This window comes from Erpetoichthys calabaricus, chromosome 3 (genome assembly GCF_900747795.2).
Source record: "Erpetoichthys calabaricus chromosome 3, fErpCal1.3, whole genome shotgun sequence".
Lineage (NCBI taxonomy): Eukaryota > Metazoa > Chordata > Cladistia > Polypteriformes > Polypteridae > Erpetoichthys > Erpetoichthys calabaricus.
This window is the reverse complement of record NC_041396.2, coordinates 175,233,668-175,253,746: the sequence shown is the minus strand read 5'-3', so window position 1 is coordinate 175,253,746 and position 20,079 is coordinate 175,233,668. Positions and strand designations below refer to the sequence as shown.

Below are 20,079 nucleotides of genomic sequence, written 5' to 3'. Positions count from 1 at the left end.
GAAACTGTTGCCCCTAACGTTGCGCCACGGCGTGTGGTTCGTTTATACCTCGTGTTTTGTCATTAAACTTTTATCTCGCGAATATGTTATTGCAATCCGCAGCGGGAGCGTTTCTATAAACTTAATTGAAAGTTACGTTTTACACCGTTCTTTGTTTCCCTTATGAACATGCTTGTATGCTTAACTCGCTCCGTTCTCAATTGTTTAATTAATTTTTTGCTCTTCGCTGTTTGCGGCTGTTCCTCCATTTCCCCCTACTTCGTTCTTTTATCTCGCGAATATGTTATTGCAATCCTTAACGGGAGCGTTTCAATAAACTGATTGAAAATAGTTTTGCATTTACCTTTTTAGTAAAAGGCGAGCTTTTAAGCCTGAGAAATCACCCCGTAAATGCACACGTTTAATTGGACATGTGTTAATATGTATGGTTACACAGTATTAAAAGACAGTGAACAACGTCAGTTACCTTTGTTCCCACGTTTGATAAAAGGTGAGCTTTTAAGCCTGAGAAATCACTCCGTAAATGCACACGTTTAATTGCACATGTGTTAATATGTATGCTTACACAGTATTAAAAGACACTCAAAAATTAACGTCATTTACCTTCGTTCCCGCGTTTGACTCGTGCTGTAAATCTCTTCCTTGTTTTTAGTTCACGTGATTATGTAGGAGGCGTGATGATGCGATACGTGACTCCGCCTCCTCCATTAGAGTATATGGACAAAAAACAGGTTCCAGTTATGACCATTACGCTTTGAATTTCGAAATGAAACCTGCCTAACTTTTGTAAGTAAGCTGTAAGGAATGAGCCTGCCAAATTTCAGCCTTCCACCTACACGGGAAGTTGGAGAATTAGTGATGAGTGAGTCAGTCAGTGAGTGAGTGAGTCAGTCAGTGAGAGCTTTGCCTTTTATTATTATAGATAAACCCACAATGGGCCACACTGTATTAAGTGTTCCTTTAAAATTGGTTCTTTCATGCTATCTTGACACATAAAAATTAAGAGAGGGAATCCTTAAAGCCACAATTTAATTACAAAGGGTTTTATGTATTTTCTTTAAAAAGTATTTCAATAAAGAGTAAGATAAGTAATACTGTGAATCTTTAAGACTGATTGCCAGGTACTTCAGTGATAATCAAGTAAATTATGTTGCAGAGTAAATAAATAACTAGCTGAGGCTACATTTATACTATTTTTTTTAAATAACTCCAATGAGAAATCATTTTAAACTTTCATGTGCATTATTGTATGCTATCTGCATAAGAATGTCATGTTTTTGCACTACATGGAGGAGATTCACAAATAATGGGCATCTTTTATCTGCCAATACAGGATAAAAGATATTACTTGATAAACAATCACACTAAAGAAAACACTCAGTGAATATATTCTATAGTGACAATAAAGTTTCATTAACTTACTAAACATAAACCTCTCACAGGACATAATCCAAAGACATACAGGTTTGGGTGGATTGACATTGCCATGTTGGCTCATGTGCATGTGTGCTCACCCTGTAATGGGACTGTCACCCTGTCGAGGGACTGATCCTGCCTTGCACCCGATTCCTGCTGGAATAGCTTCTCCACCACCTTCTCCATGATCCCGCTTGGAATAAGTGTGTTAGGAAGATTGATGGAAACAGCACTGCAAACATGCAAAGACAGGGTGTTATGCTTTGGTGTATACAGAGTTTAATTTCAAAACTGAGTAACTTAAAGACAGTGTTTAGCTCAAAATATAATATGCAAGCAGAGATTTACAAGGCAAAACATGTTAGAAAAGCAAAAGTAATTATTTAAATAATTGACACTCCCTGTGAACTCTGGTTATGTACTCCATTTACTGCTGAATCTTGACCAGTACATTGATGCTTTGGTAGTTGTCATTAGAAATTAAGGAAAATGACACATTTTATTGGCTAACTAAAAAGATTACAATATGCAAGCTTTCAAGACAGCTCAGGCCCCATCTTCAGGATAGATGTAATGAGGCCTGAGTTGCCTCGAAAGCTTGCAAATTGTAATCTTTTTAGTTAGCCAATAAAAGCTGTCATTTTGCTGGACTTCTCATTACATCCAGAATGGCTAACACAGTACAACATCCTAGTAGTTGTCATTATACATGATGATTGTTACACTGATATACACAAAAAGATTTGATTCTAATCTTGTGACGCTAAGAAGTCAACTTCACAGAACTCTCTAAGCCAATCCCAGCTATGGATTTTCTTTCCTGCTTAGCTGGAACTCTGAATCGAAGTGAAAAAAAATAAACTGGCGAGGCATTTAGCCATCTGACCAAAAACATTCCAACCCCTAGCCAATTATACATGAGCTTCAAGATGAATAGGCAGAGCAATAAATGGTGGCTGTTGCAGGATTCGATATGCTGGTTATTGCCGATTATGCTTTCATCAATCATCTGTGGGTAAGTAAACATGTGGAAGGTGTAAGTTACCTAAAAAATATTTTTAAGATTTCGCTCCATGTTGTATTTTTGTTCACCCCATAATTGCCAACGTGAACCTCTTTCCTCGTTTTTTTCTCCCATTGTCCAGATTCCTCCTGACCTGGCAATACTGGGCCGGGACTGATTTAAAGTGTACGTAATGGAAACGTTCGTTAACTCCACCACACCTGAAGGTGGAAGTAATGTATCACTGTGCATAAATGTGTCTATATTGTTTAAAAGCCGGTTCGCCCTGATATGCTATAGTATAGAGTACTAGTCGAAAGAAAAAGAAAGTACAGTGACGGGACGTTATGTGTTGTTTTATTGTCAATGGAGCGATTATTGAAAAACGTGTTAGAATGGCTTGTTCCAATGGGCGAGATACTATCCGGTGACCTAAGTGGGTATGTATATACCCTATGACAGGGGTGGGCAAACTACGGCCCGCGGGCCCCAGAGTATATTATGCAGCCCATAGGCACGCACATGTTGCGATCCTACGTCGATGTTAATTTTGTTCGATTAGAATTTTCACTATATTTTTGAAATTATATTCCGAGTATTTGATTTGAATTTAGGGATATTAAATTGGTTTTTATGGCTCCAGAATTGATTAGTCATTAATCGTTAATATCTCTATTCAAAACTGCGTTTCCGCTCAACCAGAAGTGGCGTTTGTTCACATTTTGAAAGGTTTTGTAAAAATTGTAATTTAAAAGCGAATAGACGTTGATTTAACCATGAGTGCTGCCAAAAAAAGAAAGATTGAGAACGAATGTCGTGTTTTTAATGACGAATGGACTGTTAAGTATTGCTTCACGAATGTTGGGAGCAAAGCAGTTTGCTTGCTGTGCCGTGAGTGTGTGAGCGTCTTTAAGGAGTACAATTTAAAAAAGGCACCACCAAACAAAACATTTGGATTTCGGGCACAATTTAACGAACAAAGACAGAAAAAGGAAATGCCAGGAGTTGGTTAACAATTTAAAGAAGCAGCTAACTGTTTTCAACACAGTCTTTAATACAAGATGCTGCAACCGAAGCCAGTTTGGTGCTGTCTCATAGGATTGTAAAACGGAACAAGCCTTTTTCTGACGGCGAGTTCATCAAGGAATGCTTGTCAGATGCAGCAAACATTATGTGTCCACAACAGAAAACAAAATTTGACAGCATTTCTTTATCAAAGAGAACTGTGGTCAGGCGTGTTGAAAAGAAAAATGACAATTTGATGCACCAACTTCGAGATGCAAGCAAAGACTTTTTGTGATACTCTCTTGCGTTGGACGAAAGTACCGATGTACAGGACACAGCACAATTGTTGGTATATATATATGGGGAATAAACACCCGTTTCGAGCTTACCGAGGAATTACTTAGTGTTGAGTCACTCAAAGACACAACCACAGGCCAGGATTTATTCAGTGCTGTTGTGAACTGTGTTGAGAGAACTGGGTTGGTGTGGAATAAGATGGCAAGTGTAACAACCGATGGAGCGCGTGCTTTAACTGGGAAAAACGTAGGTCTGGTGAAGTTGATGAATAATAAAATTAAAGAAGAACACCCTGACCACACACTCTTACCTCTTCACTGTGTCATCCATCAGGAAAGTCTGTGTAAAGCTGTGTTGAATATCAAGCATGTTATTGACCCAGTTGTCAGTGTGATAAACCTCATCAGAGCCAGGGCACTTAACCACAGGCAGTTCAAGGCACTGCCTGAAGATTTGGAAACTGAACATTCTGATATTATCTACCACAGCAGTGTCTGCTGGCTGAGCCTGGGCAAGATATTGAGGCGAGTGTGAGATCTCAAGGAAGAAATAGTTATGTTCCTGGAGATGAAGGGTATTGATTGTGACTTTGTTACTAACATTGTTAATGAACAGTGGAAGTCAGACTTCTTGTTTGCTATTGACATTATGGAAAAGTTGAATGAACTGACTGTCAAACTTCAAGGCAATAGCTTGTTTGCACATGAAATGTATGTGCATGTTAAATCATTTCTGGCAAAACTCTCCCTGTTCTCCAAGCAAGCAGGTGAAAGCAGGTTTTGCCATTTCCCTTTGCTGAAACAGAAAACCATTTCTGGTGAAATGGTTGACAAGTACAAGGCCCAGTTGGATGCCTTGGTTGTGGAATTTGAAAGGAGGTTCCAAGACTTCAACAACTTCGAACCACTCTTCAGTATCCTCAGTTTGCCATTTAGTGCAGAAGCTGATTCAGCCCCAGAGGATATACAGTTGGAGCTGCTTGACCTACAAGCAGATTATGACCTGAAGGAGAAGTTCAAGTCAGTTCTTCTGCTGGAGTTTTATGGATCTTTGTCAGCAGCAGCATTTCCACACTTAAAAAACTTTGCTGCTAAACTTTTGTCACTATTTGGGTCCACATACATCTGTGAGCAAGCTTTTTCTTGTCTGAAAATAAACAAGTCTAAGAACAGGTCGATGGTGACTGACTGCAATTTGAATGCAGTCATGCGAATCACAACCAGTAAACTGGTTCCACACTTCAAGAACATTATCCAAAATTGTGAACAGTTACATACTTCTCATTAACTATAATTGTACTCTGTGGTCAGATTGTATGTAAATTAAGTCCCTTCTTCTTCATAATTATTATGATAGGTAACAATGAACTTTTGTTGAAATAATTATGAATAGTAAAATCTTATTACCAAATTAGAAACCGTTTCAAGTTCGTATATTAAAATATAATGTGCATGTGTAATACAGTGTGAATGTGAAATAAAATGACAAATACATGGTTATTATCATTAATTCATATTTTCATACGTTGTAAATTGTAATTGAAGTAGACAAAATATATATGCGGCCACCCGATAACAATAAAGTTTTCAATGTGGCCCTCCGTAGAAAATGTTTGCCCACCCCTGCCCTATGATGAACTTCTAAAATCTTTGCACCTTCTAGTAATCTTTGTAAGACGCCTTGAAGAAAGGCGTGTGATAGATAAACAAACATCAGTCAAAAGCTGGATCCTGCACTGAGAACGACGTTGCCCCTGCTAACCTCCCTCCCCCCTTCGGAACTTACACTGAAAAATTAGTAAAAGATAACAAGTTTGGCTTGTGTTTAGTAAGGAAAGAGCGAGGACGAAGGTTTTTACGGATCACCGCATCCGAGCCCAATAGACAGTGAGCCTTAATATCACTAAATTATTGAAACCCATTTAGGTATATTATTTTTATTGTTTTACTCACGTTGCAATTACTCATTAATTATTTAACATGTACATGCTCCATTTGTTTATGTAGTTATGACAACCTTCTATTACCAGTCGCAAACGGCTAGGTTTACTTTGTTATATACGAGAAATTTAAAAAGTTAAATAATGTTACTTTTTAACGCCATATGCGTCCTATAAGACATTTTGACAATAGAATGGTGCAGCCGTTGCAGTGCCAAGAAGAGTAATGTGCCCAAAGAAGAGTGAAGATGGGGTGGCTGTTTCTTTTCTCGATAAACCGGCTTAATTGTTTCTTTTTATCGCTTCGCGCGATGGTGTGGGAAGCAGCATCCCGTAGTTTCCAGTCCAGGAATGAACCAACTGGAGATGGGCATAGCGTGAATCCAATTTGGTATTTTAAATCATCCAGGTTTTACCACCTTCATTACAGCCGCACAGGGGACCCGAAACCTTTTACTACTACATATGGCACTCTATTTTGTCAGAATTTACACGTAACCAATAAACCAAATTATAAACGATTCTTATTTATGGAATTCCGGGGAAACCCATTCGAACACTTTCAAAACGAGCATACGTCACACAGACAGTTCACGGCACAGGCGTGGAATCCACTGCGTCATCTTATTGAATGTAATTTTTTACTGCGCATTTTTTATAAGTAGTACGGCTTCTCTTTGCTCCGGAAATTCTTCTCACTTTTTTCTCCACATGTGGATTGTGGTGGTGAAGTGTTGTAGGAACACGATGCGTTGTTAACTGAATTGAAGCAATGAAGTAGACCAACACGTGTCGCAAGTAACAGACTCTTCTTTCTTTGGGGCACAGTAATAATTTACATTGGAAAACATTCTCGGGGTGATCGTATGGAGCATTTAGAACTCAACGTGTCCTCTTTGGGGACCATCTCAAAGCAGATAGAGGGAAGCCGGAATGAAATCAGCAAGTATCTGGCTAAACAGGTCAGTGTTCATTTTTGGTATGTAGTTAAATAAAATGGTAGTCAGGTGTAACAAAAATCAGAATGCTTGTAATATGTCCATATTTTGTAACATATTTGTTAAACTGTTTCTATGCTGCATATTACAAAATACCTAAAAACTGGAGTCATTGAGTTCAGCAAATACTGTAGATGGATGTTTGAGTGTTACAAAATGTATCTCTGAAAACCTTTTAATATAAGAAGCGCTTAATGCGTCCATTATACAGCTAACTCATTTTAAATGCCCCATTCAATGAATTCATGTTGTGATTAATGTTGTACTGATGTTTAGCGTGGGCCTTGCTTTTCAGTTAATAAAAATTTAGACATAGTTCTTTTAATAGTCTTAACACTATTTTTTAAAGCCTGAATATTTTTGTTGACAATTCAGTAGATTGTCTGAATATATCGTAAAAGATATACGAAAGGACCAATTAGATACAAAATAAATTCTTGGCTCAAAACCGACCATTGACATTGTTGGAACTATCTCAGAGTCTGCCTGAGTTTTCTTCTGGTAAACAGTTTTTTCTCCAACGTCTTTTAAAAACCTGTGGTGGGTAAATTGGCCCATCAGACGTGTATGTGCACGTGCGAATGCGACAGCTCCCCAAATGCTGCCTTGCCAGACAGGGGTCAGTAGCCTAGATCTGCTGTATGTGGCCGCGTGTTTACATCCCATCCAGTTTCACAAATAAATGGTTCAGTCTGACTTTTAAATGATGTAGTTGGTTAATCAGCCCTTTCCCCCTCTTATTTTGCATTCAGGTATATGTGCTAGTATACGGTGTTAGATGTTCTCACAAAAAATACAAATATCAGAATTTTGTTATCTTTAAATGTTAACTTTCTTTTACCATACTCCTTTTAATTAACCTTTTCCGATGAACTGTACACCCTGACACCTGTGCAAATAACACTGAACAGGGAAGCATCACATAAAAAGAGCAACCTTTTAAAAAGCAAGAAAAAGAACACTGTCACGCAAACGTACTTGTTACATTTCCCTATAAATGAAGTAAACCCATTTTGTAATATTCTGAATTGACACAAAAAGGAGGAAACTGGGAAATATGAACTTGTTTAATAAAGGCTAAGTCCCGTTAAAAGGATAAAGTGTTTGGGATGAACACATGGAGTTGAGATGGTATGCAAGAATTAACCTAAGAGCCATTTAGCTAATAAGCCTTTTATTACTAAATCGCACACAAAAGAATATAACATTAAATTAACAGGTTATGCTTTAAATTCAGTGTCATTTCTATCTATGTCTTTATTTCTCATCAAAATTGTCATTATTTGGAAACAATCTAAGGGGCAAACTGCACAGAAATAAGACAACTGAAATAAAAATAATAAAATTAAGTGACAAAACATTTCTAAATTCCTCTTAAATACAAATCTCATACTAGAGCACTTTTCTGAATAAAGAGAAAGACAATAAAAACAGTTAAACAGTTAAGTTGATAAGATGTGAGTACCCACTAATTTATGAAACTGGTTGCAGTTACAGTCTGTACCCTTAGTAGTACACCTATTCTGAACTTGGGGAAACCCTGACTTAAATATCCTGAAACTTTAATATGTAACAAATAATCTAACAATTGCAAAGTATTTTTCCTTCTATTTTTTCAGCCTCCCTCAATCCAGTTATAGCATGAGTGAAGTGGGGTGCTGTAGCCTGTCCTGACAGCATCCAGTACAGGACAAAATACAACACTGTGTAGGTCTGCCAGCACATGTGCTCTTGGTTTAGAGTTAAATTGATTTGTTGACTTTTTTTGGGGGGGGGGGGGGGCCTTATAAAAAAAACTTACCTTGCCTAACAGGAGAATGTGCATATTTCACTCATACAATGATCAGGGCAAGATTTAAAGCTTTTTTACGTGCTGCAGTTTTTTTCCCCCATTTTCTTCTGTCAAGCCTCATTGTGTTGCATTTGTACCACTTTTCCACTAAATCTGATAATCAGACTAGACTTTGTTAATGCCTTATTTCCACTACCATTTTTAAGAAGGGGGAATTTATCTGGAGTCCATACTAAGAGAAACGTTTTCAACAAAAGTTGTGACATGTGAGCTGAAACCTGTGTTGTTTTTGGAAAAGTAAAACTAATTCAAACATCATGGATATGGGTACCATTTTTAAACACAGAGTGCAAAGAAAAATGATTGCATAAATTTTTTTTTTTTTTTTTTTTAATCATTTTGTTCTGCTTCCCAATTTTAAAAGTGTGAAAAATTTAAAATAACAAATTAATGTACCAATATATTTGCAGAGTAGAAAACATTTTAAAGAATATATTAATAGGTTTTATAAGGCGGCATTTATATTTTCAAGTCTTGACTTACCAGTCAACTGGGCTATATCTGTAAAGCAGCAGCAATAATATTTAGATAATCCAGCATCGGATAAACTACCAAATACACTTTAAATAATCAGATATTTAAAAATAGTATACTATTTTAGAATTTTCTTAGAAAGCTAGACGACCAAGGAATGTACCAGCTGAAATATTTATTTTAGATATAACAGAAGAGCAGAAAGTAAATTGATTTATGAACATAGCCTGTACATGCAATTTTACTTGCTAAAAAGTGCACTTGGCTTCTCATGGTGTAGAACTCATATAGAAAATGGGTGGATGGATGCATTAGGATATTATTTGAATTTATTTAGTTGTCGTTTTAATCCAAAGCAGTTAACAAATACCAGGTGCAACATATAATTAACACAGGGTTACACGGTACACTACTTATTAATTATATGCCAGTTTCTCTTGTCTGTATAGGAAAAGACTTTTTTTATTTTGGGGATAGCAAATATGTAAAGTATTATTATTACTACTTGTCCTTTTTTCCTTTAAAGATCTGGACCCCATATGATCGTCAGTGCATTCTCAATTCTTTGGCTCAATTGCTTTTGGAGAAAGACTACACTCTTCTTATTGGACGTCATATGCGGCCTTTCGTCTTAGATTTGCTAGAAAGAAATGCAGGCCTTATTAAAGCTGATGGAAAAATTAACCATGATCGTCATGAAAGACTGTCTGTAGCGCTGAGTAAACTTCTGGATGTCAGTCCTGATGCGCTGCTGTAAGTATTAACAAACACATTTTAGCTGCTAGAACTGCTTTTTTTATGTTTGTTTATTTAAGTCGATCTTTAGCAATTTGTTCTCCCCTGGTGTTTGCTAGTTTCTGTAACTCTTTTTGTACTTGGTGTTTAATTTTAGTATTGCCCCTATATAGAATATTTCATAAACTACCAAACTCATTTGACACATTTTACTTTGTTTTATAAGGAAACATTCCTTAATACACTCCAATATCCATTCATTTTACAAGTACAGACCTACAATTTGAATGCTGACATATCTTTTTTGCAAGTTGGAAACTGACACAGTGATTGAATGATGCCGGGTTGCACAGTACAAGTTTATGCCAGGAACTTTAGGTGGGGGGGTGGGGGTGTCCATTGAGTGTGACTAGTAATAGCATTAATACATAAAGTGGATTGTTTATGATGGAGTTAAGAAAGGATATTGTCATTTTGAGTGATTAACATGTCACATCTTAAAGAGAGAAGTGTGAGTTGGATTGTAGGTGGTTCAGAGACAGATATAGAAAAATAATTAATTCCACAGAGAGGTTTTTTTTTTTTGAAGCTGAGCTTGAGGATGATACACAAAATTTTTACATTAAGACTAGGGATTTTTTTATTTTCTGTCATATTGTAGCATACAATACTTTTTTTTTTATTGTCATTAGTTTGTTTTTATACATTGTATGTATATGGTGTTTGATAAAATGGTGTGTGTGTTTTTAGCCTGCAATGGACTAGCTTCGTGTCCAGGTATTGTTCCTGACTTTTGCCCAAGAATTGCTTGGATAGGCTGCAGCTGCACCGTGACCCTGCTCTTTGCAAGCAGGTTATGAAAATGGATGGATGGACACTGTATCTATTGATGACTAGATCTCCTTGAATTTGCTAAAGTTAGTGTAGAGTTAATGTATTGGAATAATGTGAGAATGCAGTGTAGACTTGTTTGATATATGCCAAGACTCTCAGCAGTAACTGTATGTAGTCATCCAGTGTCTGAGTATTTGTGTGAAGTATTTCAAAATTAGTCCTAAGCAATTTTTCTGTTTTTTGCTGAATATGCAGTATTACTGCTCAGATGAAATGTATGTTTTGACATTTAGAATTATGAAAACGGGAAAGTCCAAATGTCTTGTACATCTGTTAATCTTTCACTTAAGTATTTTACAGAAACCACTGGTCCCTTTTTTAAAGTCATTCAACTAGGTAAAGTAAACCATCTCCTTTACCTGATTTTAAACGTGTATTACTGAGGGATAAGTGAGACTCGCCACATTCATTACTAGATTGGTGTTCTCCCACACCTTAACATTTAACATACACTGATCCTATTCCCAGAAGTACTGTTTGAGTTATTTCTGTGCTGCCAGTTACTTCCTAGTACTTCATATAGGGTCCCGTTCACATAAGTATCATATAAGTGGTTTCATCCACTGCCATGCACTACCTAATAGCCCACATATGGAATCAGTATCTTCTGCCCCAACAATGTACAGGTGTCCCTGAGGCACACAAAGGCTCATACATCTTTTGGTTATATGCCACTTGCCAACCAATATTGTATTACTTCTACCACACTTATTCTTCAAAATAGATGCAAACTCTCAGCCTTGGTAACCCTGCAGTGCTGAGAAAATAGCAATCTTCCCTGCATCAGGTACCCTAATAATTACTTTATTACTTCAGTCAATCTAGAGATAAAGACAAAGTACAGAACTTTAGAAGCAATGTGGTATTCGCTGCTTCCAAATAACAGACTGGGAAATGGAATGGAATGGGAATGATACTGAGGGACTTGGTCACTGCATTATAGACTATATTAATTTTTGTGTCGACACTGTGATGCCCTCAAAGACCGTATTTTGCTTTCTAAATATCAAAGGTCTCCTGAATGAGAAAAAGAGGGCATTCAAAATCTTGTGACAGAGGCTCTGAAGGATGCAGGGCGAGTGCTAAAGATAATATTGTGTGAACACAAAAGATGTCCGAAAATAGACTCAGTTGCTAGAACTGGATGTGGACAAAGCCAATGCCCTGAACTTTTTTGTAATATAACTTCCCTCCCATTGCCACCTTCTTCCAATCACACCTTCTCTACTACATCAACAACTTCTATCCTGTCAACTGAAATGACCAAGGGAGAGTCCTCCTCTGACCATAAATGTGGACTGTCCATAACTGAAGACCATGCAAGGAGACAACTGAGGAACCTACACACAGGAAAAGCTGTGGAACCAGATGGAGTTAGTCCTCCAGTTCTTAAGGTCTGTGCTGACCAACTTCGTGGTATCCTCTGTTACCTGTTTAGTCTATCCCTAAGGCTCCAGAAAGCACCACTGCTTTGGAAAAAACATCCTGCATTATTCCTGTTCCAAAGAAGGCAGGTGTCTTTTCACCTGATAACTAATAGAAAGAAAAAAAAACTAATAAGAACAGTGGCATTTAAGTCTCACATCATGAAGACCTTTGAGAGACTGGTCGTGGACTTAATGAGTCTTTTATGTAGTAGACCACCTGGACCCACAGTAGTTTGCCTATAGGACAAAGATTTGAAGTGGAGAATTCAGTTATCTATCTGCTTCACAAGGCCTCTTCTCACCATGACAAAGCTGGCAGCACTTGAAGATTGTGGTTTTTAATTTCTCCAGGGCCTTAAGTACCATCCAGTCATCCTGTTAGGGGGTAAACTCAGAGACATTACAGGTGGATGAAACTATGGTCATGGATAAGATAGATAGATACTTTATTAATCCCAAGGGGAAATTCACATACTCCAGCAGCAGCATACTGATAAAGACAATATTAAATTAAAGAGTGATAACAATGCAGGTATACAGACAGTCAATGACTTTGAATAATGTTAACGTTTACCCCCCGTTAACGCATCTGCTCATTGCCCGTCGCTCTGTCACAGATGTCAAACTGTCCAGCTCCGTGCCTACAATAGAGCCTGCCTTCCTCACCAGTTTGTCCAGGCGTGAGGCATTATAATGGACTCTCTGTCAGGCTGTTTGCGTGGCTCAAGAACTCTGTTTTTGATACAGAAGGGTACAACACTGGAGCACCACTAGGAATGTATCCTCTCTTTTTCTCTTCACTCTGTACACCTTAGATATAACACCAGTTCATGTCACTTGCAGAAATTCTCAGATGATTCTGCACTCATGTATCAATAAGGGGGGAGTCAGGTGGTGAACTTTGTTTCTTGGTTTGAAAAAAAAATTGTCTGCATCCTAACATCAGCAAAACCAAAGAACAGCGGCCTCATGCATAATGCTGTGCGTAGAATTCACACTAAAACATGGTGTTCGGACAAAAGTCAAAATGAGCATACACACAAAAAAATTCAGATCCGGAAAACCGTGCATAAGCCAACTTCCACGCACTTCTGCTACATACATCCCCGTCTGCATGAAATGTAACGCTCGTGCACGCGCCTGCTGCCCTTCCCAGACTCCTCCCAGAATTACGCCTTTTTGAATATGCAAATCAATATAAATATTCCCTTAAGTTCAGCGTTCTGCGAAAAGACAATGGCAAAAGCACGGGGGGAGAAAAAAAAGAATATCAGCGAATGCCAAGTGGAGGCAAGGAAAAACGTAGTATTTCTTGGTTTAAGCAGTGATATAAACAACAGAAGGAAGTTAATTGAAAGTCACACAGTGCCCAAAATAAAAAAGAAGTCGTCAGATATCAAAGTCGCCGTGAAAAGGCGAGTCGTAGCCCGCTGTCGGAGTGTCATATGGAAGCTTATTAGAGTATAGGGAAAAGAAAAAAAAAAAATAGGACATAGTGGAAAAAAGCTTGAAATGTCAACTTTAATCTCAGAATTTCTACCTTAATCACATAGTTTATTTTGTCATTAAAGCAGAACATCGTAAACTTAATCTTAAAATCTTTTAATTTACCATTTTCTCAAATCCAATTGTAACTACAGTAGCACGTTAAATGCTCCATATTTTATGTGTTCTTCTATGTGCTCTGTGTATGAGAATCACTACGTGCTTCTTAAACAGGCTTTCTCTTACGTCGACAGGGCACAGAATACATGACATTCATGATATTACAGGTCTTTGAACAATTTAAATACTAAGATGTATACTTGATATCATTGTTGTGATGAAATGAAATTATTAAACATGGGGCCACTGTGACGAAATGGTAGTGACGAGCTGGCGCCCCATCCAGAGATTGTTCCTGCCTCCTGCAAGATGCTTGCTGCGCCATGCGTGACCCTCAATGAAATAAATTAATGCAGCAGTACTGTCTGTTTCAAATCTACTAACCCCCAATTCCTGTTCTCCAAGTAACCAATCGCCACACAATCCGCTCTGTAATAAATGTCAAGCCATATGTTAGATTAGAATGCCAATTCTTCAAAACTTTTAAGAAACATTGAAATATATTCACAGTACATGTTTAATTATTCCATCCATCTATCCATCCATGGTTGCACCAATCCCAGAAAGCCTACAGCGTGAGGCAGGAATGATCCTTGAGCGGGGTGCCATTTCATCACTATTGCTGTCCATCGTGTTCACATGTTTAATAACAGTATAGTTTTTTAACTTCATTTAAATAATGTATCTGTACAGTGGAACCTCGGGTCATGACCGTAATTCATTTCAAAACTCTGGTCGTAACCCGATTTAGTCGTGACCCGAAGTAATTTCCCCCATAGGATTGTATGTAAATACAATTAATCCGTTCCAGACCGTACGAACTGTATGTAAATATATTTTAATTTTAATGAGTTTTAAGCACAGGGAAAACATGAACATTTGAAAAATCCGTAATTTAATAAACAACCAAGAAAAGTAACATTGCAATAATGCACGCTATGAACTGATCGGTTAAAGTCCAATGAAAAAAGTCTTCATTAAATACGAGGTTAAAACAATGCTCAAAATCAGTCTCTTTAAAAACAAGCCCGGTGCATTCTTTAACTGCCTTCTCGGCCTTATGCGGCCAGCCCTCTCTCTTGCTCGCTGTCTCGTGCTCTCTCTCTTGCTCGCTGCACAGGGAGAGACTGAACACGTGCGGAAATCATCATCGGCGTGTATGAACTGGAAGGGAACCTGGCTTGTTCGTCACACGAGTGTGTGGTCGTAAAGATGCAAAAGTTTAGCAAACTTTTTGGTCGTAACTCAGTTTATACCTGGTCAGAGACGTTCGTGACCTGAGGTTCCACTGTATAATGTAATATACAGTTAGGTCCATAAATATTGGGACAAAGACATGTTTTTTCTAATTTTGGTTCTGTACATTACCACAATGAATTTTAAATGAAACAACTCAGATGCAGTTGAAGTGCAGACTTTCAGCTTTAATTCAGTGGGTGAACAAAACGATTGCATAAAAATGTTGAGGCAACTAAAACATTTTTTTTAACACAATCCCTTCATTTCGGGGGCTCAAAAGTAATTGGACAATTGACTCAAAGGCTATTTCATGGGCAGGTGTGGGCAAGTCCGTCGTTATGTCATTATCAGTTAAGCAAATAAAAGGCCTGGAGTTGATTTGAGGTGTGGTGCTTGCATGTGGAAGATTTTGCTGTGAACAGACAACATACGGTCAAAGGAGCTCTACATGCAGGTGAAAGAAGCCATCCTTATACTGTGAAAACAGAAAAAACCCATCCGAGAAATTGCTACAATATTATGAGTGGCAAAATCTACAGTTTGGTACATCCTGAGAAAGAAAGCAAGCACTGGTGAACTCAGCAACGCAAAAAGACCTGGACGTCCACGGAAGACAACAGTGGTAGATGATGGCAGAATCATTTCCATGGTGAAGAGAAACCCCTTCACAATAGCCAACCAAGTGAACAACACTCTTCAGGGGGTAGGGGTATCGATATCCAAGTTTACCATAAAGAGAAGACTGCATGAAAGTAAATACAGAGGGTGCACTGCAAGGTGCAAGCCACTCCTAAGCCTCAGGAATAGAAAGGCTAGATTGGACTTTGCTAAAGAACATCTAAAAAAGCCAGCACAGTTCTGGAAAAACATTCTTTGGACAGATGAAACCAAGAGCAACCTCTACTGATGGCGAGGAAAAAGTATGGAGAAGGCATGGAACAGTTCATTATCCAAAGCATACCACATCATCTGTAAAACACGATGTAGGCATTGTGATGACACTAGTGTTTATTGATGATGTGACACAGGACAGAAGCAGCCGAATGAATTCTGAGGTGGTCAGAGACATACTGTCTGCTCAAATCCAGCTAAATGTACTCAAATTGATTGGGCGGTGTTTCATGATACAGATGGACAATGACCCAAAACATACAGCCAAAGCAACCCAGGAGTTTATTAAAGCAAAGAAGTGGAAAATTCTGGAATGGCCAAGTCAGTCACCTGATCTTAACCCAATTGAACATGCATTTCACTTGTTGAAGACTAAACTTCAGACAGAGAGGCCCACAAACAAACCGCAACTGAAAGCTGCTGCAGTAAAGGCCTGGCAGAGCATTAAAAAGGAGGAAACCCAGCATTTGGTGATGTCCATGAGTTCAAGACTTCAAGCTGTCATAGCCAGCAAAGGGTTTTCAACCAAGTATTAGAAATGAACTTTTTATTTCCAGTTATTTAATTTGTCCAATTACTTTTGAGCCCCTGAAATGAAGGGATTGTGTTAAAAAAAAAATGCTTTAGTTGCCTCACATTCTTATGCAATCGTTATGTTCACCCCACTGAATTAAAGCTGAAAGTCTGCACTTCAACTGCATCTGAGTTGTTTCATTTAAAATGCATTGTGGTAATGTACAGAACCAAAATTAGAAAAAAGTTGTCTCTGTCCAAATATTTATGGACCTAACTGTATATACTTTACAATATATTTGTAAAGTATGGCGGCACCCGTGCAGGCTGCAGCTTACAGAGCTCCCGAGTCCGTGGTGTTAATCTTTGTTTGTCTTTGTCAACTAGTATTAGAAAAGAAGTAGATTTAAGTGATAGTGGTATGCAGACATACATTTATGAGTGGCAAATCATGCTCGATTTCCGAAGAAACTGCGCTGAAATATCCAGTGAGGTGACAGATGCTCCGTAGCCTTTGCTTACTTCAGCATCCTGAGAAGCTGAGCTGGTGAAAACAGAAGCGCAGTGATCGGAAGCAGAAATGTGGGAAACATGGCAGTGTTAGCACAAGGCTAAAAACTAACCCCACCAGACCTGCGATACCGTCTATTCTGCTTGCGAACGTCCGATCGCTGGACAACAAGCTGAATTATATAAAGCTGCAGTGGGCCAAGCAGTGGGAAATGAGAGACTGTTGCATCTTTAGAGAAGTGCACAAGCTGCTCAAAATCAAAAATGCAGCCTTCAGATCTGGAGACAAGGCCGCCCTCAGGGTGACCAGAGCCAACCTGTCTCGCGCTATAAGGAGAGCTAAGTGGGCATACGCGCAGAGGATTAACAAACAATTCAGCAGCACCAGAGACGCACGTCGTATGTGGCAGGGCGTTCAGACAATTACAAACTACAAGCCCAACCCACACAGCAGCGATGGTGATGCCTCCCTTCCGGATGAGCTGAACAACTACTTTGCATGGTTTGAGTTGCAGAAAAAAGAGCCTGCGAGAAAAGCAACACCTCCCTCCACTGACCAAATACTCTGTCTCTCCATAACTGACATGAAGAGGACTCTATCCAGAGTCAATCCACGCAAGGCTGCAGGACCTGACAAAATATCTGGTTGTGTGCTCAAAGAAAGTCAACTGGCTGGTGTCCTCACAGACATCTTGAACACATCTCTGAGCCAGTTGTCAGACCCAGCATGCTTCAAGTCGACCACCATCATACCAGTGCCGAAGAAGTCATCGGTGACATGCTTGAATGACTACCGACCAGTTGGACTCACGCCAATCATTATGAAGTGCTTCGAAAGGTTAGTCATGTCACACATAAAGACTAATCTCCCTGCCTCCCTTGACCCTTTTCAGTTTGCATACCGCTCAAACAGGTCAACTGAGGATGCCATATGCTCTGCCCTTCACCTCTCCCTGACACATCTGGATAAAAAAGATGCATATGTCAGGATGCTATTCATAGACTTTAGCTCTGCCTTCAACACAATCATCCCTCAAAAGCTGGTTGTAAAACTGAGCAGGTTGGGCCTGAACACCACCCTCTGCAATTGGAACCTGGACTTCTTGACAGAGAGGCCCCAGTCAGTTCGGATGGGCTGCAACACTTCCAGCAACATCACACTGAGCACTGGAGCGCCGCAGGGCTGCGTGCTTAGTCCACTGCTGTTCACCCTGCTGACTCATGACTGCACAGCCATGGACAACACCAACCAGATCATCAAGTTTTCAAATGATACGACGGTGCTGGGACTGATAAGCAGGGATGATGAAACCGCATACAGAAATGAGGTGGAACGGCTGTCTGCATGGTGTGAAGACGACAATCTATCTCTCTCAATGTTGACAAGACAAAACAGATGATCGTGGACTTTAGAAAATCACATCCTGCCCACATCCCATTCAGTATCAATGGTTTAGATGTGGAGACTGTTAGGAGTACCAAGTTCCTCGGTATGCACATAACCGATGAAATTACATGGACACAACACTTCATCACTAATCAAGAAAGTCCAGCAGAGACTATACTTTCTGAGGTGGCTGAAGCGAGCAAGTCTTCCCCCTCACCATTGTCACCATGTTCTACAGAGGCACCATTGAGAGTGTTCTGACCAGCTGCATCGCTGTCTGGTATGGCAACTGCAACATATCTGACCGCAAGCGCCTGTAAAGGATAGTGAAGACAGCAGAGAACATTATTGGGGTGCCTCTCCCTTCACTACAGGACATATTTTACAAACACAGTGTCCACAAGGACTGCAGCATTGTGCAGGACTCCTTACACCCCTCACATGGACTTTTCACACTTCTGCCATCCAAGAGAAGATACTGCAGCATCAAAGCCAGATCTGCCAGGCTACAGGAGAGTTTTTACCCCCAAGCTGTTAGACTCCTTAACACCATGCTGCCCCCGGGATCTTCCACACGGCCTCAACCACCTCTAAAAACGGAACTTTTATACATGGAAGCCACTTTCCTGCAAAGACTAGTGTGCATGTAGAAAAGAACTGAAAATCTTATACTGACCTTTAAGTATTTTGACACTCTTGATCTCCTCCTGCTGTGAAACATTCTGACCTGTCATTGTTTAAACATGTCTTAAACAACTATTATCATACACTGATAATTTCTGTATTATCTATATCTATTATTTATTATACTAGTCATTTAGCCCGTTACAATAACGGGCACTAGAACAGTAGTGCATAAACATTAGTAGGAACAGTCTATATTAAATGGCAAGGGACTTTGACCTCATTCTTTTTGTTGGTCGTATTTTTCTTTCTTTCAGCCTTTCTTTTGTTGATGTTTACTTGCTGAGCTGACCGTTCTTCGTGGGCTGCCGTCGTATATTGTGTGTCTTTAATTTTCTGTGACAGTAATACTGTCTTGTACGTCGGTAATATGCCTTTAATTTTCTCTGACAGTAATACTGGCTTGTATGTGGCTGTAATATGCGTCACTGTATTGTGTACCTTTAATTTCCTCTTGCAGTAATACTGGTTTGTATTTCCATAAAACGCCTGTAACTTTCTCCGACAGTAATATTGCGCATCGCACCGTGCCCCGCGCATGCGCACTTCACCAGAAGACACACACACACGGACACCTGGACGCACACAGGGATTTTTTTAAAGAGGATTACATATCTATTGACTATATTTATGTATCTAGATTGCAAATACAATACAAATGTTCATATTGCTAACTACGCGTCAAAATTTGTGCTACTTCTTTGTCTTGTCTTTGCACAATGTCTTGTCTTGTTTGTTTTTAATTTTAAATTAAAATTTTAATTCTATTATTAATTTATTATTTGCACGTCCTGTTATTACCCTGAACTTCGCAATTTCATCTATCTGTATACTTGTATATGGTTGAGATGAAAATAAAGTTCACTTTGACAACTATTTCATCTGAAAAATGATATCAAGAGCGCCAAGAAGATAGCTAAATTTAAAATCGACTTAGAAGCCAGTCGTCGTCATCTGTAAATACGTGCTCTCTTCTATTGAACTGAATTGAATTCCTTTATTGATATTGTATGGTACAATGAGATCAATATGCAAATCCTCCATAAACTTATTTTCCTATATAATGGTAAAATAACAACAACTAAAACAATTAATAATACTAATAATATGATAAAAAAATACATGTATACAATATTTTGAAGCATAAGTAGCTCAGGTTGTGTAATAATACTACTGTAATGCAAGTTTATAGTGAGGTAATTGTACTTGT

The 20,079-nt window shown here is 38.8% G+C and overlaps 1 protein-coding gene across 2 annotated transcripts in view; it reads left to right on the top strand.

Annotated features, from left to right (window-relative positions):
* The first annotated feature begins 6,371 nt into the window (after positions 1-6,371).
* The window catches only part of mdn1 (midasin AAA ATPase 1), a 306,186-nt gene continuing 292,478 nt past the window's right edge, over positions 6,372-20,079 (top strand). For both annotated transcript variants that reach the window (XM_028791087.2, XM_051925449.1), the window contains exons 1-2: positions 6,372-6,622; positions 9,511-9,737. In XM_028791087.2, the coding sequence (XP_028646920.2) occupies positions 6,527-6,622; positions 9,511-9,737 (323 nt within the window). In that variant the 5' untranslated portion in view covers positions 6,372-6,526. The remainder of the gene's footprint in view (positions 6,623-9,510; positions 9,738-20,079) is intronic.